Genomic DNA, 26,466 nt, shown 5'->3' on the forward strand with positions numbered 1-26,466 from the left:
CAAACCAACCTATGAGCTGCTGCATCCATGTTGTAGTTCTTTAGTGCTGGTAGCATTTTTATTTAATCTCTTCTCACTTATATTTTCTAATATGCCAGCTTGTGCAGCATACGGATGTACACAGAGGAAGTATAATTAATGAATAACTTTTCATAGGTTGAGTACCGTGTTTCCCCAAAAATAAGGCACTGTCTTATATTAATTTTTGCCCCCAAAAATGCGCTAGGTCTTATTTTCAGGGGCTGTCTTATTTTTCGGGGAAACATTGGGGTTGGATCGGGGTTGGCCCGCCCGCCCTCCGTCGCTCCCGGAACTAACCTTAAACGCCTCCTTTCACCTTCGCAGCAAGTAGCAGCAGGGCAGGCCACTCCTTCCTTCCGTGTCCCGCCCTCGCCTGACGTAACGTCCGCGAGGGCGGGGCACGGAAGGAAGGAGAGGTCTGCCCTGCTGCTGCTTGCTGCGAATGTGAAAGGAGGCGTTTAAGGTTAGTTCCGGGAGCGACAGAGGGTGGATGGAGGGGGGGGGCCCGGGGGCAGCCTTGTCCAGCACTCGGCGGCCCTGCTTTCAAACAAAAATTTGCTAGGTCTTACTTTCGGGGGAGGCCTTATATCTACCAATTCAGGAAAACCTCTACTAGGTCTTATTTTCGGGGGATGTCTTACTTTCGGGGAAACAGGGTAGTAATCTCTCTATATAAAACGCACCTCCAACTTTCTAATGAAGCCAGAAGCCTGAAGCTGTAGTTGTGTAGATCGCTGTTTGCCCATGAGTGTCTGCCTCGTCCTCGCGTCACAATGGGATGATGTCGAGGGCGGAGCACTGACACTCGCCGAATCGCATCGCTCACCCATTGGTACGCCACGAAATGTTACATCAAACGCATCACGGACCTAAGAGAACGACGGCCATTAAAAAAGTAAGGAGTATCAACAGCTGCTGCAACTCGGAGGGAGGCGGGGAGGACCCTGGAACTCAGAGGGAGGGGGACCCTGGAACTGGGAGGGAGGGAGGAAGAGGGGGGACCCTGGAACTTGGAGGGAGGAAGGGAAGGGGGACTCTGGAACTTGGAGGGAGGGGAGACCCTGGAACTGGGAGGGAGGGGACAACCCTGGAACTCGGACGGAGGCAGGGAGGGGGAGACGGCCCTGCAACTCGGAGGGAGGGAGGGAGGGTGAGAACACATGTAGCCTAACAATCCCTTTCAAAACATTAATTGCAGAAAGGCAATACCTTGCTAGCGCCCGTTTCATTGGTTTCCGAAACGGGCCTTTTATCCTAGTTTATTATAAATCGCAATGTGTGTTATTTGGAGGAGCTGCTTATAGGGACACCCTAGCATGCGTTATACTCCTGCAGAGATTGTTCTTTAGTATTTTTAATCTTGCATGGTCAAGCTCCTGTTTACATTGCCATTCTCATTCATTCTGCAGTCAGACATTTTGAAAATTCACTAAGACACCCTTTAACCATTACGTAGGCCTAGGAGGGGGCGGGGGAGAAGGGAGCAACCTGCTCGTGGATAGCAGGGAGAGAAGGGACAAGGTGCTTGTGGATGGGAGGGAGAAAAGGGGGCAAGCTGTTCGTGGATGGGAGGGAAAGGAAAGGGGGACATGCCATTCATGGATGTTTGCTTTTTTAGTAATGTACATCTTTCCTAATTTTGTATTTTTTGTCAGTATTTTCACTGCTTATAGAATCTGGCTTTCTTGGGGGAGGGGGTCAAGGTGACTGTGTGGTGGGGGAGGGCTGGGGCGGGGTGGCATTTTAGTTTTTGTGTCCTCTTTTTCTCTCTGCGAATATAGTAACCCTAGTTTTTATACTTGTTTTTTTATATTTGTAATTTTGTTTATTATTATTTTATAGCCCCTGATGCAGCCCCTTTGGGCGAAACATGGCCTGTATCGGGCATTTGATTGTGTTGATATTCTACAGTAAAGACTCATTTGTACCTATGACTGATCTGCTCTGATTTTTCTACAGCAGGCGTCTTGTATACATTTAGTGTAGTTTTTGCCAGGGGCATGGTCTGGGAAGAATGTGGGTGAAGTAATAGCTGCAGAGTGGATGTGCTCTCTGTGATGCCATGTGCATGTGGTCCTCCTATGGCTCCAACTGTGAGACCTCTCTTGTTCTCTAGTAAAAAATGGGCCAAAGCACACTATTGCTTTACCCCCCCCCCCCCCCCCCCCCCCCCCTTCCCCACAGCCCTTGCTTGTGAGCTTCTGGCTACCTTGTGATGTTTGCCCTCCTCAGTTTCTTTCTTCCCCTTTTTTTTTCAGTGCTTTAGTTATCTATTTTGTGCCTACTTGGTTGCTTCCACTAGGCTGCAGGCACTCAAGGTCCCTCTCCCAAAAGTATGGGAAGGGATCCTCCAATGTTTGGGGGGAGGTGATTGATCTGGTCCATTCACAATGGATTTTTTTAAAAAATCCAGGGGCCAAGGATAACAACACTCTCAACTTGAGTCAGTTTTCTAAATCCTCGCTCATCAAGACTAATCCAGACTGCACACCTTCTGTCTCTGCTGGAGACTGAAGAATACTAGCTAAGTGCAGACTGTACAGGTCCCTTTTATAAGAGAAGACTTTCTTCTAATACTTCTCAATCTCCATCTACTGGCAGGATGAGGTAAACCCACACTTCTGTACTGGTCTGAAGGGACAAAGAGGAAGGGGTTTCTGCATCCCAAATCATAATTTTATGCTTTTTCTCATTTTAAGATTGTTTTCCAGTTTTCTCAATTCCTCTTTCATTATGTATACCATTAGACTTTTGTACCACTTGGGTGTAAGCACATTTTCCCCTCATCTTGTTATCAATAGAAATCAAACAAAATAAAACATGGAAAAGAAAATAAGATGATACCTTTTTTATTGGACATAACTTAATACATTTCTTGATTAGCTTTCGAAGGTTGCCCTTCTTCGTCAGATCGGAAATAAGCAAATGTGCTAGCTGACAGTGTATATAAGTGAAAACATTCAAGCATTACTATGACAGTCTGACAGGGTGGGAGGATGGGGGTGGGTAGGAGGTTTGCATGGGGACATCAAAGCATATCATTGATATTCTAACAGGATGGGTGTGGATAGATGAGGAGTGGCGAGAAATACAACTTTATGGTTTATAATGGGCTAGGAACCCCAGAACCCCAGGACACTGTACCAGTGACTTCACAGTGAGAATCCTGAAAGGTAACTTTAAAACCATACAAGAACGTAAGACCTTTGAAGTCAGAATGATTGAATATTTTAACACCCAACAGAAAGGACTTAACAAGGATCTGGGGTTCCTAACCCATTATAAACCATAAAGCTGTATGTCTCTGTTGATCACCCTCCCCTCACCTATCCACACCCACCCTGTTAGAATATCAATGATATGCTTTTATGTCCCCATGCATACTTCCTACCCACCCCCATCCTCCCACCCTGTCAGACTGTCATAGTAATGCTTGAATGTTATCACTTATATACACTGTCAGCTAGCACATTTGCTTATTTCCGATCTGACGAAGAAGGGCAACCTTCGAAAGCTAATCAAGAAATGTATTAAGTTATGTCCAATAAAAAAAGGTATCATCTTATTTTCTTTTCCATGTTTTATTTTGTTTGATTTCTATTGATAACCTTAAGAGTGGACTAACACGGCTACCACACTCCCCTCACCTTGGAAATATTCGGGTTCTGCACACTGCAGGGACTTAGAGAGCATCCATCTTTTAGGTTTTCTATCTTCAAACTGAAGGTTTGGAAGATTATTTGGAACTTTTAATACTTCAGCACATAAAAGTACCTGCGTATAATGCATGTAAACCACGTTTGTTTACATGTATTATATAGAATAAAGGGTCATGGATTTGATATACCAGCACAGAAAGGCAGTATATCAAATCCATGACCCTTTATCCTTTACCATTAATGCAACAAGGTATGAAAATTAGTTTTTGCCTATGGGAATATTCCAATACAATTCAAAATTGATAGACAAATGAAATCCATCCGTGAAAGACCACTGTTTAACCATCAGCAATTTTATATTTTATCATATTCATTCTTTCCACAGTAAAGGATAACAAAATAGAGATGTTCAGAAGCTCTGAATAACAATATTAATAAAATTTTAAGTTAGTGAAAAACAGTTTGAAAATATTAAGATTGCAAAAGAGAAACAACGATGTATTTATGCCTATCATATAGACCTTTTAATTCTACTTCTAGAAGTATGGTTCAGTATACAGATAGAAGCACCAAAAACATTCTGATCAACAGCAAGCAAATGAACCAAAAGTTAAAAAGAAAAGTGTAACACTAGCCTCTGTTTGTGACAGAAAAAAGCAAATGGCAGTTAAGATGTAGATCACAGTTGGCACATAAACATGAATAAGCAATTTTATTGAACTTCTAGCAACTTACCAAGTAAGTTACTATCTCAGGGACCATGTTAGATCAAGGTTTGTAACAGATGACGATCAAAATGGTTTATCTGAGTGAGTCCAGGGACTGGACTGTTGGAATGTTAGAACCACATGAAGGGGTAGGAGGTGGAATGATCCTACAGCAACCCATTTAAATATTTAAGAGATTTTTGAGAAAGACAGGATGAGTTGGATTGACAGTTTCTTCTAGTACTAATTATAATGTAGAATTGCTATTTCCTCTAGTTTGAGCCTACAAAATCAGAACCTCTCTAGACAGTAACATTTTATACAGGTGGCATCAAAATGAAAAGAAGAAATCAGCCATTGATCAACTAATGACACTTTCCGGGGAAAAATAACTTTCCATGTGTTAAAATGTTTCCTAGCTATTAGGAATTACAGTATTAAAGCATGGAAAGCTAGAAAATCTCTTCATTAGAATGGTTACAATTACAGTAAATAACATGGGGCTCTCTTTCCATCCCAGCCTCATACGTGGTACAGAAATCATCCCAGCTAAATCCCTAGGACCAAAAACAAACACTTGGTCTAAACCTGAGTTCAGGTTTGTGCTCATGCTAACATGGCTCAGAAGTACTCTCCCCCAAGTCTTTCAGTCTTGGAATAACCAAAAATGTTCCATGTTAATTTTATTCACATGGGACCATTATTTTATCTTAACAATAACAGAATACATGAGCACCTCTTTGTGGCAGAGGTGCTAATCACTATACTACTGAAAGAAATTTGGGGAGGATTAAACATTGACTTGCAGAAAGACTATTTAACCCCAAGGCCTTTCACCCCAAGCAACCCCTTTGAATTTCAGTGCTCCTTCATCAGATATCACATACCCATCCCTTTCAAAATATAAACCCCAACTGTTTTCTCACTTAAACATACACGAAAGCCTAATTGTAATTTGCCAAGAACCTAACATGTACAGTTAGATACTTGAACATATTCTAGGTTTCTTTGCAATAAGTTTGTTCATCTGTAAGCAGGAATACTCTGTCCTCTCTAGTGAAAGGCTTGAGTAGTTTTTAAGGGTAAAGGAGTATGATTTCCTTTGCACTGTAGACCTGCTTTCTTTCTGAGCTTCAAGGTAAGCGGTGCTCTGATAGCTGGCAAGCTGGCAGTGCCTGTTTCCTCTTCTGTCTCTTTCTTATTGACAGAATGCGTAAACAAAAGAAAGCCTACAGCCTCCCTCTGTCACTTTCGCTTTCTGTTCTCTGGTTTGGTTTGACTCTGTATGCTTATGCTTGGCCGTTTCTTCCGAATCCCAGGATGAATCAGGCTAGAATTATTTACACTTTCTGCTGGTCCTGTGGGAAAATATATTTTAATCAAAATTTGCATTAAACATTTTAAAAATATCTCTACTTCAAAGTGATAACAAGGAGTAGTACTAATGATGTAAAATAGGGTTTCCCAACCAGGAAACTATAGGGCACAAGACCAAGGATCCTTAATATGTCCTACATACAATTTTAAAAACCCCACGAAGGTTAGCACACTAATTTGTGCAACATGAAATCTTCATGAGCACAAAAAAAGTGTTTCTATGAAAATGGATAGAACGGAAGACTTGAAAACCCCAACATAAAAAGATAGTAAAAATATTTGTGCTCTTTTATCATAAACTATGGCTTGATTCCTTCTCAAAACAGCAAGAAGGAGAAATTATGTTCATCTATTAATTTTCTTTTCCTTTGGTCCTACCAGACCAGTCCAGAAACTGGGTTATGTCTGTCAGCCAGCAGATGGAGACAGAGAAACAAAGTAGTTCTTTTTAATTTGTCCCATAAGGGCATCATGCAGCTATAGAATAGTCAGCATTTCGAATGACCAAGCAATGGAGCTCATGTTCATGCTTTATGTCAAAGGTTGCTTTCCTCAAATATCTATATTAACACGGTAGTATTGTAATCTACTGGCATACAGTTGTTCAACTGCAGCAGAGACTACCACAATCAGAAACTACTTTACTCTACTGACACCAAGTTCTCCAACTGGGTCAGGAGCTACTTGGAATCTGACAGAAATTGTTTGAGAAAATTCCAAATAGCAGCAGTTCAGATTGTAAAATGATAATAGGAGAACAATCCAGAGTGGAAGTAAGTACAATAACATTCAACTAGAGTGGGTTTCTGGACTGGTCTGATAGGACTAAAGAAGAGAAAATTATTAGGTAAGACAATTTCTCCTTCCTTAGCGTACTCCCAGACTAGTCGACAGTCTATGGCATGTAGCAGCAAAGCATTTCCCAAGTACAGTGGGACTTTAAGCTTGAAGCTAAATCAGAGCTAACTCCAAAGGTAGGAAAGCTGGAAGTATCACAGTGTAGAAATGAAACTAGAGAACAGATCAGAGATAACACCAGAAGGTATTCTTACAACAAACAGCAACAATCCAAAGACTGGAATGATAGAAGGCATGTAAAGCACCACGGGCCTTTAAAAATGGAACACAGTTCTTTAATGAATGAGACTTGACAAAAAGACCCGACACGGGCCGTGTTTCGGTGACTAGCACCTGCGTCAGGGGTCCCCACGTCTCATATAGTAAAAGCTACAAAGCACCAAGGCACTTTCACTTTCTGTATCCAAATGTCATCCCGTGTCGGGTCTTTTTGTCAAGGCTCATTCATTAAAGAACTGTGTTCCATTTTTAAAGGCCCGTGGTGCTGTTTTTTTTGTTTGGACTTTAGTTTGTACTTCGTTCCCTCTCTTTTGTTATATACAGAAGGCATGTAAAGAAAATCTCAAACCCAACAGGAAGGAGTAGAAGATAAGTGCAAAAACTAGAATACTATATTCAGGTAAGGAACACCACAAATGGAAAGAAAAAATGCATGCTCTATCTCTTTGAAGACTAGACATGGTGGGTGGGAGGTTACTGTTGGGCTAGTTATTGTGGCTTCCTTAGAGATATAGGGCCTTGCCCAGCTATTTGGAATATCTTTGCTCACTGGGAAAGCATGGACAAAACATAAGATTTTCAGTTAGCCAATTTTTCTCCTATTACTTTTAATCTCTTCTTTTCTCCAAGCTGTGGTCCTTCTGTATTTAGTAGATGGAGGAGTAGGGGCTTTGAATATTAGGGGAACCTAGTTGATGAAGAGAAATTTGTTACTTCCCGAGCCTGTACGTCTAGCCCAGTCTTTGGCTGTTTTCAAGTCCAAACTTAAAGCTCACCTCTTTACCACTGCTTTTGACTCCTAACCACTACTCACTTGCCCTGTCCTTTTGTTGTGTGAGGCATTTGATAATTGTATTGCCGATAACTTAATAAAGATACCCTTAATTGTTCTGTCTGTTACCTGTCTTATTTAGATTGTAAGCTCTTTGAGAAGGGACTGTCTTTTTGTGTATGGTGTACAGCGCTGCGTATGCCTTGTATTGCTATAGAAATGATAAGTAGTAGTAGTAGTACTATTGAGGATCTGTCAAGGACTTTTCATCTTCCTCAACAGGATCTTTATGCCTATTATCAACTGATTCATTTTCTCTCTTCCAAGGAATTTAAAACAAAGCTGTTTGACAATGAAACCTTTCTGGAAGGTGTTTCTGAAGACTTCATAAGTACAAAATTCCTAATTTCTTGCTTGTACTGTCATTTGAGGGATGGTCTACCTAAAGTCTAGCTACCATCAGAGGTGGAAGACTGAATTGGGGACTTGATACGAAGATGAGGACTGGGTAGCCAAGGAGGCTGTGTCAGTGAGAGTCTCATCAGCAGTCAATATACAGGAGAATTGCATGAAGGTCTTGTATCATTGGTATTTAACTCCTGTTAGATCCCATCATATGTATGTTACTGCATCACCTGTATGCTGGTGCATGTGTGATGATTGTAGAAATATGGGTCATATTTGGTGGTCCTGGCACAAGGTAAAAGCTTGTTTGGAAAGCTGGACAGGTCAGAGTGCAGCAATGGGTTGGGCATTTGATACCATGGGACCCAGAAATTTCTTTTTAATAAGCCAATTCCTGGACTTGGAAGGGATCAAAAACTGTTGGCTAAGCAATGCTTTAATACAGCAAGATTGACAGTGGCTAAATCACAGAAACAATTATGTTGTGGTATATGTTGTGGTATATTTGCAAAATGAAAAGATTGTTGGCGGACCACCAACAGATTTTACCTAAATGGAAGAGGATAGGGTCTCCTTTTTTTTCATTCTGTTCATTGTAAGAGTTTACTTATATTAGTGCCTTTGTTTCAAGGGTGATAATTTGGGACAGAGGTTGGTAATGTGTTGACATATTCCAAGCAACTTTGGACAGATTTTTTTTCTTTTTTTATGAAGCTCAAATCCCAAAAGTGGGACCGCTCTGTTCTCTTGACTCCGAGCTCTCCAACTGAGTCAGGAGCTGCATGGTCCATCCATTGTATCTACTGGACACAGAGAAACACTGAGCATTGTGTGGCTGCAGAGTAGCCTTATGGGGTGAATCACACAGAACTACTCTGTTTCTCCATCTCCATCTTCTGGCTGACAGGCATAACCCACAGTTTCTGGTCTGGTAGGGATGCTAAGGAAACATCACTTCCTCTAGTACTTTCACACCCTTTCCCTGGCGTATGGAGTATCCTCCATTCAGTTTTTGTGCCTTTTCTGCATTGACAAGTAAAAGTGATGCAAACTTGGTTCAACTGAAATAGGTACTCGGCAGTAGTGCCTGTAGAAAGAAAACATTGATAATCACTGATATTCTGTCCTCTTAAAGAACATATAATTAGCTGGAAAATAAACACCTACAATTTATAAACATTTTTACTCTATTGGGATCTTGCCAGGTACTTGAGACCTGGATTGGCCACTGCTGGAAACAGGATACTGGGCTTGATGGACCTTCGGTCTGTGCCAGTATGGCAACACTTATGTTCTTATGTTTTTAAGAATAGAAGCTCTAAATATAGTGTTATCAGCATTTGGAGGATGAGAAGGGCAGCCTTTATTCAATTCAGTTTATCGATTTTCTCTATAAATCATCTTAAGCTGTTTGATAACATAAAATCAACACATAAAAACCAACATAAGAATCATAGTTTTAACCACTATAACACCAACCCACCCAGACTCACATCCACCACAACTGAAAACTGTCTACTCAATAAAACTAGCCATACAGCTCAGCCCATAACTATGCTCTAAACCAGGGATGGGGCAACCACAGGCCTCGAGGGCCACAACCCAGTCAGATTTTCAAGATTTCCACAATGAATATGCATGAGATCTACCTGCATACAACGGAAGCAGGACATGCAAAACAATCTCATCCATACTCATTATGGAAATCTTGAAAACCTGACTGAGCTGTGGACCTCAAGGACCATAATTGCCCATCCCTGCTTTAAACAATCTCTCTTTTAGGGTTTTCAATGCTGACCTTTGACCTGTTTATACAGGGTTTGTCCTCTGTTTTGGCTTGCATTGCTCTGCTGGACAGTGCTTGGTGGGGTACTGGTGATCTCTAGGACCTGTAACGGAGCTTCACCTATTTAAGGTCAAAAGAATTAAACAAGAGAAAGAAACCTTCATTTTTGGCTTTGGAAAAGTGTACCCAGTAATCTGCATCTTAACCAATAATAACACAAATTAATTCAAAATGGGCCCAACATTCAGAAAAAAAAAAGCTAAACTCCTAAATTTATGCTCCTAAATTAGGTTCCTACATTTGTGCCCTCTTTTCAGCCAAACTTAGGAGCACAAGTTCTAATCTGAAAATTCAACTTAATTTAGGAGCTTAAAGATTATACTTTTAAATTTAGGCCTGCAATCTGTTTGCCTAGATTTACAAACCTAGAGCTGAAACCAGTGCTAAGCTCCTAAGTTTTTTTCCCTGCCCTAAATCCACTCCTGCTGCCTCCTAAAATTAGGAGTTTAGTGAAATTTTGAGTATAAACTTATTCAATCAGCCCTAATAAATTTTCTAAGAGGCTAATTTATGAGCATAACTTCCTTGAATATTGGGCCCTTCTTTTATAAGACACATCTGTTTTTTAATGATATTGAAGTTCTCAAAATATCTATGTGACATGAGAAGGTGTCTCTACTTCTGAGATGTCCACTTTGTCATTTCCTAAATTATTCTCATTACCTCCACCTTCCAAGTCTTCTTTAGTAAATACAGTATTTAAATTAGATTTTTGACTTACAACATTTCTTACAATATACACATCTATATATTTATGAGAGGATACAGGGACAATTTTCTGAGAAAATAAAAAGGTACTGGACTGGAGGTGCAGAAAGGGTTACACCAAATTTCTCTCCAGCTACCCATCTTCAGTGCTTTACATAACCGTCCTCTTTTTCTAGGGCCTGGCTGTTGAGAAGAAACATCTCTTTGTCTGTGGCCTGTGTGGGACATTGACCCTGCTTACTCATCCCTTGGTCTATGTTGAATGCCAAAGCTACTTCCTCTTCCTTTCCCCTTCCTGGCCTGAACTGCTGATGCCACCTACTTCACTCTAGCACACAAGCCCCTGGGTCAAAAGATTTATATATATATATATTTGTAAATTTGTACCGCGCACTATCCCACTCAATAGCAGGCTCAATGCGGCTTACATAGTAAAACGGGTTAATAAAATGATATAGAATGGTTCAATATGGCTTACATAGTAAAACAGGATAACACATTATATATATATGTTATAGACATGCTATAAGAAACCACAGTTATAATGCATTAACAATCAAGAATCCTGATGACATAATACAGATGGCACTTGGCTCCTACCTTCATGGTGGCTAACAGGGAATTTCAACTTTGTAGCAGCTGGTGTACTGTGGGACAGATTGCTTATGACTTTGGATCGCAGGAAAAATTTGGAGTTCTGACCAGGAAGTAGCTGCCTGTGATCGGGAACACTGTTCAGTTTGCGTCTGGGAGAATTCTGAGGCTTTGTTTTTGGGAACTGAAAGACAAACATATCACATACATGTTTCAGCTTTAAAAAGTTTCTTCCATCACTATTAAAATTGAGATAATCTTATTTTACACTTGGCGGTCTCTGGGAGATTTGCAAGAGCAACCCCACATCCCACATTAGTGATACTGTTAGTTCTGAAATCAACCAAGAGTGAAGTGATGGCTCAGTGAAGGGTTGGCAATGCCTAGCACATGTGCCACATGATAGCATATAAGAACACTCTGACTGGCATACTGCTTCTACCACCTATACAGTGCTGTAACTTAGGTATTTTCAAATTTCATGAGACAATTCTGCTAATCTTACTGCCCCCAAGGTTTGAAATTGTTCTTGGTGCCATGGGCATGAGGAATGGTGTGCTAGCCAGAACTGTATGGGACAAAACATAGAGCTTATTGGCAGCAGGTTTCACTTAATGACCTCCTTCCTGGAGACAGGCCTGGCTTTCATTGCCATCTCTCTCACCATCCCATTCCTCAGGAGGAGGTATGATTTTATCAGGCATAGCAACATCTTCTTGGGACTTGGAAGATACTACAGATTTCTTGGGCAGGTAGCCAAACAATGTTGCTGACTTAGGGCCTAGTGGTTAAATAATGGGCTGGAAACTCTAGACAACCTAAGCTGAAATACTGTTTCTGCCATTGATACACACTGTGATCTTGGGCAAATCTATTTCCCACCATCTCAGGTACCCACTTAGAAAGGAACTCATTGTACCTCTACATTATAAAGCACCCTGGTTTAGGACACTATGTAAATGCTAAAATTAAACATCAACAAAACAATACATGCGTTAAACCTCCAGATCAAAAATATATCCTTTCCGTCTTGCAACCTGGATGATATTTTGGATGACATAACTGGGATAAGGTCTTGCTTATTGTGGATGAGCCATGAAAACACACATTGCATATTATATGGAGGCTCCCACATTTGTATAGCACAATTCTCTTTCATTCCATATCTTTTCCTACTTTCTATTTCTGTTTTTTTTAACCCTACCACCACAAGCAAAGTTCAGAATATTAGACCATACTAGCAAGCATTTCCTTAACTTTCTGCCATTTATTGTGTCTCTCATCTGATCATCCTACCTCACCTGTCTTATCCTTGACTAATCAACTCTTGTGTTCTGTTCAGATGAGTAAGCATTTTGCTATGTAAAAGAAAACTATGCAAGTTTATAAGAAATCACTGCAGGGTATTACAAATACACTAGTTTTCAAGCAATCAGGGCCAGACTTTGAAGTCATTTTCTAATACAACAATGCATACATAAGTATTAATAATTAATAAAGGAATAATTTAGCACAATTTAATCTCCTTAATTCCTGTGGAAAGGTGCCCCAAGCAAAAGCATAGAGTTTGTCTTCAGGTTAGGCATGAATTGTTAATATTATGTTGGAACACCCAAAATGAAGCACGTTAACAGTGCTTTTAGATCAGGAATTAGATATAATAGCAAACCTGTATGCTTGAGCCAATTAAATCCATTACGTGCCGCATTTAACAATCAATCTCCCATCAGGAGCAATGGAACTTCAGTTGACAGATGGATTAAGCAGACCATTTCCTTGAATGTTCTGATTCACATTATTTACAGTAATGAATAAGAAGTAAATGCAGTAGTTACCGCTTGAGAGAGTGCTTCAAAGGAATGGGACCTTTTTTTTCTGGCTTTCCTCTCCAAAGACTTTTCCCTGAATCTTTCCTTTAGTTCTTGCCTCGATTTGGGTTGCAGTAAAATTTTCCTGACTCCAGCCTTCTTCTGTGGGTCTGCTAAGAGGCTCTCCAAACTCACAGCACCTTTCATTTTTGGATCCGGTGTGAAGCTGGATTGCACATACTTTGACTCCATTACATCCTCCTCCAAGAAGTGCTCTGAGGTCAAGCTGTCTCCCTTCTCTCTTTCTAGCCCATGGGAAGATTCCAATATCTGAGCCCTTGATCGTCTCTGGGCTGCAATGAGGGCAATACTTTTGGTACTGACTGCAATTTCCTCTAAAGCCTTAGGGCTCAAATAGGGAACTGGAGAGTGTACATTAGATTGCCTACTGCCTGAGTTCACTAAGGTTACAGAATGAAGGCTGTGCATCATTTCCTTTAGGGCAATGTCTGGATGATTCTGGAAAAGAGCAAAACAATGACATTATTTAGCCATTCAGCATCATCAACTCTTTACTCTGATGAACTCAAGAAGGAATAGCAGAACACCAAATGACTGAATATATGAGTATAACAAAAGAAACTAGAAGGAAAAACAGAAGACAGGATGAATTCAGTGTCATTAACCAAGAAACCATGAGAATTCAGTGCTTACTGCATTTAAGCTCAATTGTCATATAGTCTAAAATCATATAAATTTTAAACATATAAGTTTTGATTGTAAACTTCTTCTATGTTTTATATGAGGAGCAGTACATCAAATGCTTTAAACGAATGAATGAATAGATAAATAAATAAGTATATATAAAAATGTTTAAAGCCATACATATATTCTATAAACCTAAATGTATAAGTTGGCTTGCTGACAGATGGTAAAAGTGTTTGGAGATTTTACAGTGTTTAGCCCTCTATAACTGGAAGAGACTGTGGTGGATTCCAGCCAATGGAAGGTTGCTCTAGTAACAGGAAGGAAGGATTGAACTGAGGGGGAGGGGGAATTCTGATGCAGTGCAAGTGCTGTTGGAGGGACTAAGCACTGCAGAGGACCTTGAAGAGAGCCAGTGGCACCAGTGAGTGTTCTGGGGGGGGGGGGGGGGGGGGGACACTGACCAAATGAGCACAAGAGTAGCAGGCAGTAGCCCACACCAGAAGAGAGTGTGTGTGTGCCTGACAAGAAACAGAGTACATGCATGTGTATGTGTGTCTGAAGAGTGAGTGTATGCATGTTTGTGTGCACATGTGTCTGAAGAGCTGTCACGAAACTCGGGATGGTGAGCCCTTGGGATGCAGCAGACCTCTGGGGAGGTGCAGAGCAGAGGCGAACCAGGCACTGAATACACACAGGATACCAGACATGGCAAATAGACAGCACACTCAAGACAAGCAACACCAGAAAAGGGAGATAGACCACTCAGGCGGGCCTCACAGCCGAACTGGAACCCATTCGTACAGAGTCCACGCGTACGGGCCTCATGGCCGAACTGGAACCGAATCATACCAGAGGGAAGGGAAAAGAAACAGAATGGAATCTCTTGAGCCAGTACTACTCAAGCAGTGCACACACACTGAACTAAACAGAGCCACAAACAAGGGTCAAAAAGACCCCACATGCAGGCACAAAGAAACTGAAGGGGAAAAGACAACCCCACTTAGACTCACATGGTACAAACCACAAGTAAAAGGTAAGAAACCCACACAGGAGGCAGCACAGGACTGGGCTTAGAACCACAGCTACAGATGAAAGGTCCTAACCAAGTCAAATAGACATCGCACAGAGAGGTAGCACAGGGCTGGGCTAGTAGTCCCAGCTAAACAGAAGAACCATCCACTCAAGCACAAACAGAATGGACACTCAGGGCTGTGCTAGATCCACAGCTATAAATGAATAATCCTAACCAAGTCAAACAGAAATTACACACAGAGGTAGCTCAAGGCTGAGGTAGTAGTCCCAGCTAAACGGAAGAGCTGTCCACTCATGCCACACAGAGAGGCAGCTCAAGGCTGAGCTAGTAGTCACAGCAAACAAAAGAACCACCCACTCAAACGGAATCAAACAGAAAGGATGCACAGGACTGTGCTAGAAGACAGCTAAACGGAAGAATGGCCCCCTCGTGCCACACAGAGAGACCGCTCAAGGCTGCGCTAGTAGTTACAGCTAAACAAAAAAGCAATCCACAAACACAACCAGAAACCTCACAAAAAGAACACAAACAGAAAGCACATAGGAAAAACTCAAGACAAGGCCACACAGAGGAACGCTCACAGCTATGCCATACAGAACTCAAGGATAAGGGAAGCCACTCATGAGGGAACACTCTAAGCTGTACCATACAGCACTCAGGGAAAAGGGACGCCACTGAAAGGAATACTCAAGGGTGTGCCACTAGGCACTCAAGTAAAAAAGGGAAGCCACTCAGGAATACACTAGGCTGTGCCACACAGCACTCAAGGGAAAAGGGAAGCCACTCATAAAAATATACAAGGCTGGCTATGCAGCACTCAAGGGTAAAGGGAAGCCATTCATAGGAATATTCTAGCTGTACCATACAGCACTCAGGGATAGAGGGAAGCCATTCAAAGGAATACTCAAGAGTAAGCCACTAGGCACTCATGGAAAAAGGGAATCCACTCATAAGAATACACAAGGCTGGCCATACAGGACTGAAAGGTAAAGGGAAGTCACTCATAAGAATACAGAAGGCTGGGCCACACAGCACTCAAGGGTAAAACGAATCCACACATAAGAATCCACAAGGTTATGCCACAGAATCAAATAACAGACACTAGAGACAAAGGGAAAATCAAGCAAACAGGGAAAGCTGCCTTTACATACACAAGGAGCAAAGCTCACAAGAATCAGGAAACAGACAAGGAGTTAAAGCAGGGTAAAGGGAAAGGCTGCTTCTAAAACACAAGTCAGCAAGAAGCAGGGCTTACACTGCAGTCAAAGGTTTAAAACAAACAAAGGGGAAAAAAAACAAAGTTCTTACCAGAACTCAGCCAGGAAAGGAAGGGAAAAGCAGGCAGAGACAGAATACACCCAGCTGCAAGGAAGCAAGGTGATCAGGGAAGCAGCTAGGCTGTGGAAGCAAAGTAATCAAGAAAAGCAGCTGGGCTGGCAATAACCGGCTCTCTGAACAGTGAAAGGTAACAAGGGAAACCACACAAGGAAACAAAATAGGTTTAAGCTAGAGAGCCTAGATAACAAGAAAAGAATCTATTCAGGTTCAACCCAGAACCACACACTGAACAGGACTTTGCTTGAGGAGCAAAGTTAACAGGCAAGTAATCCATATAGGTTTAAACCAGAACACCACACATACACAAACAAACAAACAAACAAACAAACAGAAGAGGGCTTTGCTTGAAAGCAAACCTAACAGGAAGGTAATCCAAACAGTTTCAAACCAAAACCACCCACACAGGGCTCAGGGCTGTGCCCAAAGACACAGATTAACAAGAAGACCAATTCCCTCAGAATCAAACAACAATACAAAAAGAAACGGGAAAAAATAGACCCGTTGCAAAGGCAATGCAGGAAAGCTCCCTGGGTCCTTATAAAGGAGTAGGCTGATGATGTCATAAGTAGGAAATGAAGCAGAAGCAGGGAGACCAAAGCGAGGCTTAGCTAACAGGAAGAACAACAACAGGAAAAAAGGCAGACTGGAGAGATCACAGAGCTAGATACAGAGAAACAGTAGATCTGAACATAAGGGCAAGGCCACAACCGTGACAAGAGCGAGATGTTTCTGTGTCCTTGGTGGGGACAGTCTTCTATAGAGTTTCTGGGCTGTACCTGTAAGCATACTAAATGAAGGGCAGTTCTCAGCCAGGGGAATTTACCCAGCTAATTATTAATGCTCTGGTTTACTAAGCAGTGCTAGCAACTGTCCATGCACTAGTGCCGACACGGCCCATTCACTTTGAATGGGCCGTGTCGGCACTAGCACATGGACAGCCGCTAGCACTGCTTCGTAAACAGACCCTTAAATTATTTGGGTAATTCCTTTAAAAAAACTGCCCTAATTCTGCCTCCACTCTGTCTATATCATTTCAGAAGCATCAAAGAAAGCTTTTTTCATTTTTGAAGTTTTTTTCACACATAAAACTTTGTAAATATATACCTCAGATGCATTGCCCATAAATCTCACTCTTTGGGGCAGTCCACTCTTGGCATCTCTGGTTTGTAACCCAAGGCAGTGGAGAGCATAGGGGTCAGAATGGCAGAGGTGGGGGGCACCTGGGTCCTGGCCCCCACCAAAATATCCTTTTTATGCATCGGCCTCCTGCTCCCTCCATCTGGCATCTCTCTCTTCCTCTCCTTTCTTTCTTCCTCCCGCAGTCTGGCATCTCTCACCCTCCCCCCCCCCCCAAGGCCTTCCAAACTTGGCTTTGGCTGGCAGCACTAAAGACACACTGTCTCCCGTCGGTCTGGGTCCTTCCCTCTGCCATGTCCCACCTCCTCTGATGCAACTTCCTGTTTCAGGCAGTGCAGGACATGGCAGAGGGAAGGCCTTAGGCTAGTCCAAGACAGCTTGCTTTTAGCTCTGCCACTGCTAGCCACAAAGACAAGTTTAAAGGACTGCTTTGGGGGGGGGGGGGGGGGGAGAGGAAGGGATGCTGCACCTGCGACGGAAGTAGGAAGAGGGAGCGATGCTGGCAGGAGAGACAGAGAGATTTTGGCCCCAGGAAAGGGAGGGGGGCAGTCGGGAAGTAAAGAGAGCAATATCTATTTATAAGCCATGCTTTAAATGCAAAACATGCTTAAAAGAATTACTCCGATGCAGAGTAATTTTATGTTTCAATCATTTTTATTGGAGATATTTCAATAAACAGTGTACAGGTATGCAATGATCTTTGAATGATTAACACCTAAATCAACACTATTACAACAATGCACTACATCATGTCTGTCTATCGGTCTCCTCTATCCCTTCCCACCCTCCCCCCCCCCTTTTAACTCCCCCTCCCTCCCCCCCCCCCTTTTCTTCAATAGGCTACTATCAGCCTACAGGTATTCAAGGTCTCTCATCTACCCACACAGTCTCTCAATTTAAAATTTTGCTTTTTGCAGCTGGTTGTAAGGTATCCCAAAATTTCGCCCAGGTGGTTTCCAGCTTTTTACCCTCCACAGAGGAGATATCTGTAATTCCACAACGTTCTAGTTTTAACAGTTCAATCATATTCGCCCTCCAAGCCCCAAATGTAGGGCCCTCGTTCTCTCTCCAGTTTAGCAGAATTATCTTCTTGCCGATCAGCACCGCCCTGTGCAGGAAGAAGTTGAGTCCTGGAGGGACAAGCCCCGTATAAGTGTTTTCCAAAAAGCAGCAATGGCTGCCTCTGTATTATATTGCATCTCCAGTATTGTTTGATGGCCGTTAGAATCTGGGACCAAAAGCGCACTACATGAGGGCAAGACCAGAACATATGCCCCAGTCCTGCTAGCGCCTGGGCACAATGAGGGCATGTGCCTGTGCCACCATACCCTGCCTTGAACGCCCTAGCTGGTGGGATGTAAAGTCGTAATGCAAATTTGTATTGTATCTCCCAGTGTCTAGCATATACAGAGGTGCGCAATGCCAAATTTAAAAAGTTCTGCAACACCTCCTCCGAGACTTCCGCCTTCAGGTCAATCGCCCATTTTTGTGCTCTGCCTCTGTAATCAATGTCCTCCGTGGAGTCCTGGAGATACCTGTGATGAAATCGCAGGGGCACTTTGTTTTGAGCCCCCAATGTCAGTGCTGTGTTTAAAATGTCCTGCACATCCTCGCTCAAGTTGGTCCAGCCCAGCTCGGTTAGGTAATGTTGTATCTGCAGATGCGCAAACTGATCTGTCCCTGGCAAGTTAAATTCTATTTGTAATTCCCGGAATGGCCGCACTTTACCTTCATCTGTCAACAGTTGGTACAAATACTGAATTCCTTTCTTCCGCCATCTAGCAAACATTACTGATGTTGTGCCTTATGGAAAATCTGGGTTATTAAACAGTGGCAAGAAGGGCGTAGTGGTCCATCTAAACCAATGTCTTTTGCACAGCCACTTCCACGTTGCCCTTGCTGACAGAAACAAATGGATTATGTCCTAAGTTGAGTTTAACTCCTCTGCCTGACGCGTGCAGCCACCATCCCAAATGTACTGTAGGTGAAAGGGCCTGTTCTAGTTGTGTGTTTGAAAACTCCCCATGTCCTGTCAGCCAGTCCCTAATGTGTCTCATCGAGCATGCTATGGTTAGGTATCTTATGTTGAGTAGGCCCATCCCCCCGTGCTGTCTCGGCTTCTGAATGACACTCAAGGGGAGCCGAGGCTTCCTCCCTCTCCACAAAAACGCCTGAATCAATTTATTAAGGGCCTTTTCCTCTCTTTGTCTTATAGTGGTAGCATCTGAAAAAGGTATAGCCATTTAGGGGCTATCATCATGTTGACTAATCCTATGCGTCCTGATAGGGAAAGTGGGCATGTATTGCAGAGTAATTTTATAAGAAGACACTTAGGCAGGGAAGGCACATAGATACATATGTTGCATTTATTTTATAAAGGCAATGCATATTTATTTGTTACATTTGTATCCCACACTTCCCACAGTGACTTATGCAGTCTAAAGTTAGCCATTGGCCCACCAAAGTTTTCTAAAAAGGACTTAAATGATCAATACCTGCTGCCAATCACTTTTTTTAAAAAAATACCAACCTCTATGAGTTCAAGACAAAAAATAAGCCCTCTGCTACCACTAGAATTTCAGTTAAAACTGGAGTGTTGAAAACTTGTATACATTCAATTTAAGTGAAATAACAGTTTTGGAATTCCAATAATTCTACTGGTTCATTTTTGTAGATTTTTTCTCCCCCCCCCTCCCCCCATAAAGTATTTCTAAATTAAGCTCAGATGAAGCCACCAGTTTCTCTGAAACATATAATTCACAAACTGAATTGTAAGACCTCCGAATCTAAAAAAGAATGCATTTTTGGCCTTTACATTGCAGCCCTTACTCCTCTAGGGTAGCAGGACTGGTTTTAATTGTGAGCAGAATAATTTGAATGCACACTGCCAGCATTTTAAGGAGTAGGTGAGTAGCCTAGAGCAGTAGGCTCTGTATCAGGGAAAATAGGGAATCCACTGACACTTGTGATCTTGTGCAAATCACTTCACCCTCCATTACCTCAGGTATGAAAGTGGACTGTAGAAAAAATCTACTTTATACTAAACACGATTAAAAAAGCAGACGAGACAACAAATGTTCAACCTGGAAGTGAAATGGATGTGGAGAATCTAACAGCGATCTTGGAACAGTCAATAGAAACTGCCACTGAAAGGGCGACGTTGTTAGTGACTTTTCTTTTTCAACAGGATTTGAATGCTGTAATGAGACTTTACTTCAAAACAACGAACCACAATTTTGGTGGGGAAAAAATATGGTTGCACCCAGATGTGACAAAAGCGACTCAGCAAAAGCGAAAACAGTTTCTTTCAATGAGATTAAAAACAATAGAATTGGGAGGTTCCTTTCTGTTAGCATACCCATGTAAATGTATTGTGAGGTTTAATAATACTAAATATGTTTTTTATGTTCCTGATCAGCTTAAGTTGCTCCTAGATTCAAAACAACGATAGAGACAATGAAATAATAGACTGAGAAATGCGGTGTCATCATTTTCTTACAGAAATTGTTAATACAAATGTAGCTTCACCTATTCTAAACCCCCCTAACTTTTGGGGTCTAAGAAAGCCATTTAAAGTGTAAAGTTAAAAGATTATGTAAGAAAAGTTTTATTTTGTGGCTGTTTTTCACTTAACAGTAACATTTCTGTTTAAGTTTAAAGTAAATCAATAAAAAATTATGAAATACAAAAAAAAAAAAAGAAAGTGGACTGTAAGCTTTCTGAGGACAAAGTAATGCCTCCTGTTCCTGAAATGTAACAACTTGAACTACGAATGAAAAGGTATGAGTTAAATATAAATAACACTAATACTAAATGAGGGAAAACAGGAGAATCTATAAAAGAAGTAACACACACCTCACACTCCTGTGAGCCCCTGGTAAACTAGCTTGATGTTTCACAACCCTTGCTATAAGAGACATTGGGCTCATTTTACAATGAGCGGCTGAACAAAGTCCATTCAATTCCTATGGCCTTTGTTGCATTTGGTTTGAGGTAATAACTACTGTGGCTTTGTAAAAGGAGCCCCATTGTTTGTTGCTGAGAAAATGGAGAATTGCTTAGATACTTGATTAAAGTAATGTAGTAGCCATGTTAGACCTCTTTAGATTAATTAATGTTTATTTTTCATTTCTCTGTTTTTAAGAGCTCTTACCTGCTGGTGCTTTCTGCTATGGGAAAAGCATTAGTGGGGGGGGGGGGGGGGATTGGGGGAGGCTGAAAGACAGAGAGGTATCAGTGGTGTTTTATTTCTCTCCCCTTCCTTCTCCACTGGTCCTATTGTTTTTCTTGCCTCTCCCTCCCCTACTGATGCTTTTTTCAGATTCAGAATCAGAAAACTTTGTTGGTATGATAAAATCTGTATGTGTTGCCAAAGGGGGCAATTTATAAATGGCACCAAAATTGAACAAAATTTATTATGTTCCGACTACTATGAAAAAAACAGAGGGAGAAAAATCCATTGATTTGCAAAATGTTACAGCCATATTGGAACAATCACTTGAAGATGTGTCAGAAAGGGGGACGCTGATAGTTTCTTTTGTTTTCCAACAAGACTTGAATTCAATAATGAGACTTTATTTTAGATCAGCTAACCATATGTTTGGGGGCCAAAAAATTTGGCTATACCCTGATGTGACCAAGACTACTCAAGAAAAGAGGAAAAAGTTTCTTTCTATGAGGTCTAAAATTTTGGATTTAGGAGGCTCTTTTCTTCTTGCATATCCGTGTAAATGTGTCATAAGGTTAAATCAGATAAAATATGTTTACTATACACCGGATCAGCTTAAGACCTTCCTAGAAGCTAGACAACATTAGAGACAAAAATATGAGAAAACGACGCCATAGTTTCTTTATTATTGTTTGCATTAAAAAATCTTCACTTAATTCCTGCCCCCCTTCGTTCTCCTTAATAATTGAGGTCTAATGAAGAAGCCAATGTTTAAATTACGTTATGAAAAGATAATTATTCTGTAATAACTTTATTGTTATGCCTGGCTGTATTTCACTTGAACAGTTTATGTCTGTATTAAGTTTATAAAACTAATAAAAATTATAAATGATAAATGGCACCAAAATTTAGGCTCCAAGATACAGTGCGCTGAGCGCTAATTCCATATCTACATTTGAGCACCCAGATTCCATTATGGAATGCTAGCATATGTCAGCATTGACACGCCATTTGGGCGAATCCATTTATGCCATCTCAATAGCAAGCAAAGGAGGTAGACCTTTTTACATGCCCACAAAAGCATCATAATAACCCCTGAAAAACATTCCTTCCACCTCAGCCTAGACCTTTCAAGAACCAGGACATAAGATACAAGGGAGACAAGTCCTCCATCAACACTAGTCCCTGAGCCTAAAGATCCCTTCCTATCCATATCCTGATGAGATTAATATCCTATAGCCTCCTGGATCAATCCAGAACATGAAACCACTAGTCTGGGGTGAAATACTATCTTCTGCAATACTCCTCCCAGAAGTGGCCACAGGGAAAACATACACAGGAAGCCCTCCTGCAGCCAGTGCTGCAGCAAGAGCATCCTCCATAACCAGACTGCACAAACGGTCCTGAATGAGATCAAAGGCCTTCTCCAATAACTCCGACTCCCCTAGATCTAGGGAATGTCTGCTCAAGAAATCGTCCTGGACATTCTGGTCTCCTGTGATATATGTCACTGATAGCATCTTCTGCTAAACCTTGGTACATCTGAACAAGAGAGAGATTTACAAGGCAACAATGTGCTCTTTATGACATCCTGTCAACTGACACATCCCACGACTATTGAATACCCTGACTCCCTTGGCTTGAACTATTGAGTGAAATGCCTTTAGGCCTTTTGTACAGCTCTTGCTTCCAAACTGTTTATAAACCAACTGGCTTCAGATGCCGAATAACATCCTTGTGAGCTACTTGGCTACAACAATTAACTGGCATCTGTTGTCACCATAACCCCATCCAACATCTCTAGATGTATGCCCTTGGTCAGATTCTGTGTACACAACCACCAAGCCATGTTGGCTTTGGTTCCCACATCCACAGAATTCTGGTCTCATAGCTCTGCGTGTGAGTGGACCATCACCCTAGCAGTGATCTCTGAATTGGTTTCGTATGAACTCGGCCCTCAGTACTAATTTGACTGTCGTCGCCATGGACCCAAGAATCTGCATGTAGTCCCACACTGAGGGGTCTTCCTTTCCAAGACAGCTCACATTTAATCTAATTCATTCAAAATCCTTTGTCCAGTAAAAAAAAAAAAAAAATACCTTGCCCTGCTATGTATCAAAGTGGAAATCCAGGCACTCTAGGTACTGTGCTGGTTTCATCTTGCACTTGGTGAAGTTCATAACCCAGTTTGGATTCAGCAACAACTGAATCACTTAAGCCAGTACCTGTCAGTTCTCCACTTCTGACTTTGTCCAAATGAGCAATGGGATGGACTAGTATTCCCTCTTCGTGCAGAGCCGCATGGAGCAGTCAACACCCCAAATAGCAGTTCCTAGAAATGATAGTAAATTCCCAGGACTGAGAACCATAAACATTTCTGAAGTTCCTCCCAAATTGAAATGCAGAGGTAAGCTTCTTTGAGATCCAAGGATATGAAAAACTCTACCTGATGAACAGCAATGATGACCAAAAGTAAGTCTCCATCCAGAAGCGCAGGATTCATAGCACTGTTAAACCCCTTTAGATCCAAGACTGGGCAAAATAAGACCTTCTTCTTGGGCACCATGAAGTAGCTCGAGTATCTGCCGGTGCCCCACTCTTCTTTGGGTACCAGTACTACTGCTCCAAAGTCCAGTAGTCTGTCCAAGGCAGCCTTTACTGCTGCCCTCTTGCCTGTGGCTCAATAGGGGAAACAATAAAGGAGTCTGTGAGATGGGAAAATTCCAAGACAAAATCTTGTCTGAGTACACTGAGGACCCACTGTATGACATAATCTGAGTACGTTCCTTGAGGAAATGGGATAACCAGTAAGTGTGCCTTTTCTATCACACCAAAAGAAAGTCTTCTACCAGGGAACCAACTGTGCTGAAACGAAGAACCCTTGCCAGGTTTATAGTGCCTCACATCCCAAAGACTAGGTTTGCTGGGGACCTCAGGAAGAGGGACCCATTATACTGTTCATGCTCTGCTAGAGATCCATTTCTCTAGGAGCAGCACCAATCAGATCAGCTTAACTATACTACAACTGCTTTGGATGTCAATCTACCATCTGCTGATAACAGAAAATACTGAGGAGCATTAGGCTGCACAGTGCCTTGTACAGGGCAGGAATCAAAAATGTTTCATCTCTATCTCCATCTGCTGGTAGAGGGGTATAATCCACATATCTGGGCCAGTCTGATTGATAAGGAAAGTACAGTTCAGAAAAAATAGCCCTGCTCTTCTCTCAACTGGAGAAAGACACTCAGTCATTAACATCTTTCAATAGTAGGTTTCATCTATACAACCTTCACATAAACATGAATCAAACTAGTAATATGCTGGAGTGGCTCTTGGAATCCCTTCATTAAACTATTTTATGAAAACAGAGTATCATCAAGAAAACGCTGAACTTAATGAGAACACTGGTAGTACATCATATGAACATGATCCACAGGTATTACCAGTGTATAGCTTAACTGTCCCACAAAATGAACTTTCTGATTTCCAAAGCTTTGAGTATACATCCTAGTTCTTTGAAGTGATCTTTGTCGGGGTGGCCTGAAGGAAATGCAGAAGGATGTGGGACCATGTGCACAGAGACTCACTGTAGGACCTCATTTATTTATTTATGACATTTATATCTCACATTATCCCAGCAACCTGACTTCAATGTTGGTAATAATATAGTGAAATCACATCATACAGAACACAAATTGAACATACTACTAGACTAAATATATAGTACACTGCAATAGAAAGAGAAAGTAAAACAAAACAATACAGAACAATGAAAAAAAGATTCTGTAACCAAAAATTGACTAGGCAGAGAGATCAGTATCCACACTTAAAAATTTCCCAAAGAGGAAAGGTTTTTAACATTTTACAGAATATCATGTAATCACACTGACCCCTAATTGGCTTTGGCAAGGAATTCCAACATTGTGTGCCCTGATAAGCAAACCCACTAAAAGAACTGATTTGTAAACAATTTTATTACAACTTGGATAGTACATGAGCACGCAGTTGTGGAATGCACTACCTACAGCCTTGAAAGCTATCAACGAAATAACCAACTTCCGCAAATCTCTGAAGACACATCTCTTCCACAAGGCCTACAAAGAGAACCCATTGCCTACAAAACTACCTCACCAATCCACCCAGTTATCACAGTCCACCTTCTATCCTGCCTAACACCTTCTTTCTCTCTTCCCTTACCTAATAAATGTACATTACTAATTGTATCTGATATCATGGAATGATTATGTCATAACCAAACTCTGTAAGCCACATTGAGCCTGCAAATAGGTGGGAAAATGTGGGATACAAATGCAATAAATAAATAAAATAAATAAAGCAATAGATAATCTCTAAACCCAAGAACAGCATTACATGGCAGAAGACCAACAAGAGATGTGTACCTTACTTGGGATTTCAGCATTCTTCCACCTAGGCAGGATTTTCACTGAGATAACATATAGCCAGGGTTCATACCATACAATATTTGGTAGATGTGCACAAAGTTTAAAAGTGACCCTTGCTTTTATTGGGAACCAATGCAGCTTAGATAGCAGCAAAGATGCCTTCTCAAAATGCAAAAGTTTACAGACAAGCCGAGCTGCAGTGTTTTGGACAGTTTGGCGTTTTCTTAGCAGTTCTCTGCAACCAGTATAAATTGCATTGCAATAGTCTAATTACGACAAAACAAGAGTCTGAAGTTCAGAGTAGGGAAGAAGGACCTAATTCTCCTCAGTTTCCATAAGGTTTTAAAGAATTTGAGCACAACATAGAAACATGATGGCAGATGAAGGCCATATGACCTATCCAGTCTGCCCATCCTCTGTAACCCCTAATTCTTCCTGTTCCTAAGCGATCCCACATGCTTATCCCATGCCTTTTTAAATTCTGGAACAGACCTCGACTCCACCACCTCCACCGGGAGGCCATTCCATGCCTCCACCACCCTTTCTGTGAAATAATACTTCCTTAGGTTACTCCTAAGCCTATTCCCTCTTATCTTTGTCATATGCCCCCTCATTCCAGAGCTCTCCTTCATTTGAAAAAGGCTCTCTTCCTGTACATAAATGCCCTTGAAATATTTAAACATCTCTATCATGTCTCCTCTATCT

The 26,466-nt window shown here is 41.5% G+C and overlaps 1 protein-coding gene across 2 annotated transcripts in view; it reads right to left on the reverse strand.

Moving 5' to 3' along the window:
• Positions 1–4,061: 4,061 nt before the first annotated feature.
• LOC115476519 (kinesin-like protein KIF19) overlaps positions 4,062–26,466 on the reverse strand; it is a 128,067-nt gene continuing 105,662 nt past the window's right edge. For both annotated transcript variants that reach the window (XM_030212933.1, XM_030212934.1), the window contains 4 exons: positions 13,002–13,493; positions 11,173–11,350; positions 9,817–9,924; positions 4,062–5,745 (listed from right to left, as the gene is read on the reverse strand). In XM_030212933.1, the coding sequence (XP_030068793.1) occupies positions 5,633–5,745; positions 9,817–9,924; positions 11,173–11,350; positions 13,002–13,493 (891 nt within the window). In that variant the 3' untranslated portion in view covers positions 4,062–5,632. The remainder of the gene's footprint in view (positions 5,746–9,816; positions 9,925–11,172; positions 11,351–13,001; positions 13,494–26,466) is intronic.

This window comes from Microcaecilia unicolor, chromosome 8 (genome assembly GCF_901765095.1).
Source record: "Microcaecilia unicolor chromosome 8, aMicUni1.1, whole genome shotgun sequence".
Taxonomy (NCBI): domain Eukaryota; kingdom Metazoa; phylum Chordata; class Amphibia; order Gymnophiona; family Siphonopidae; genus Microcaecilia; species Microcaecilia unicolor.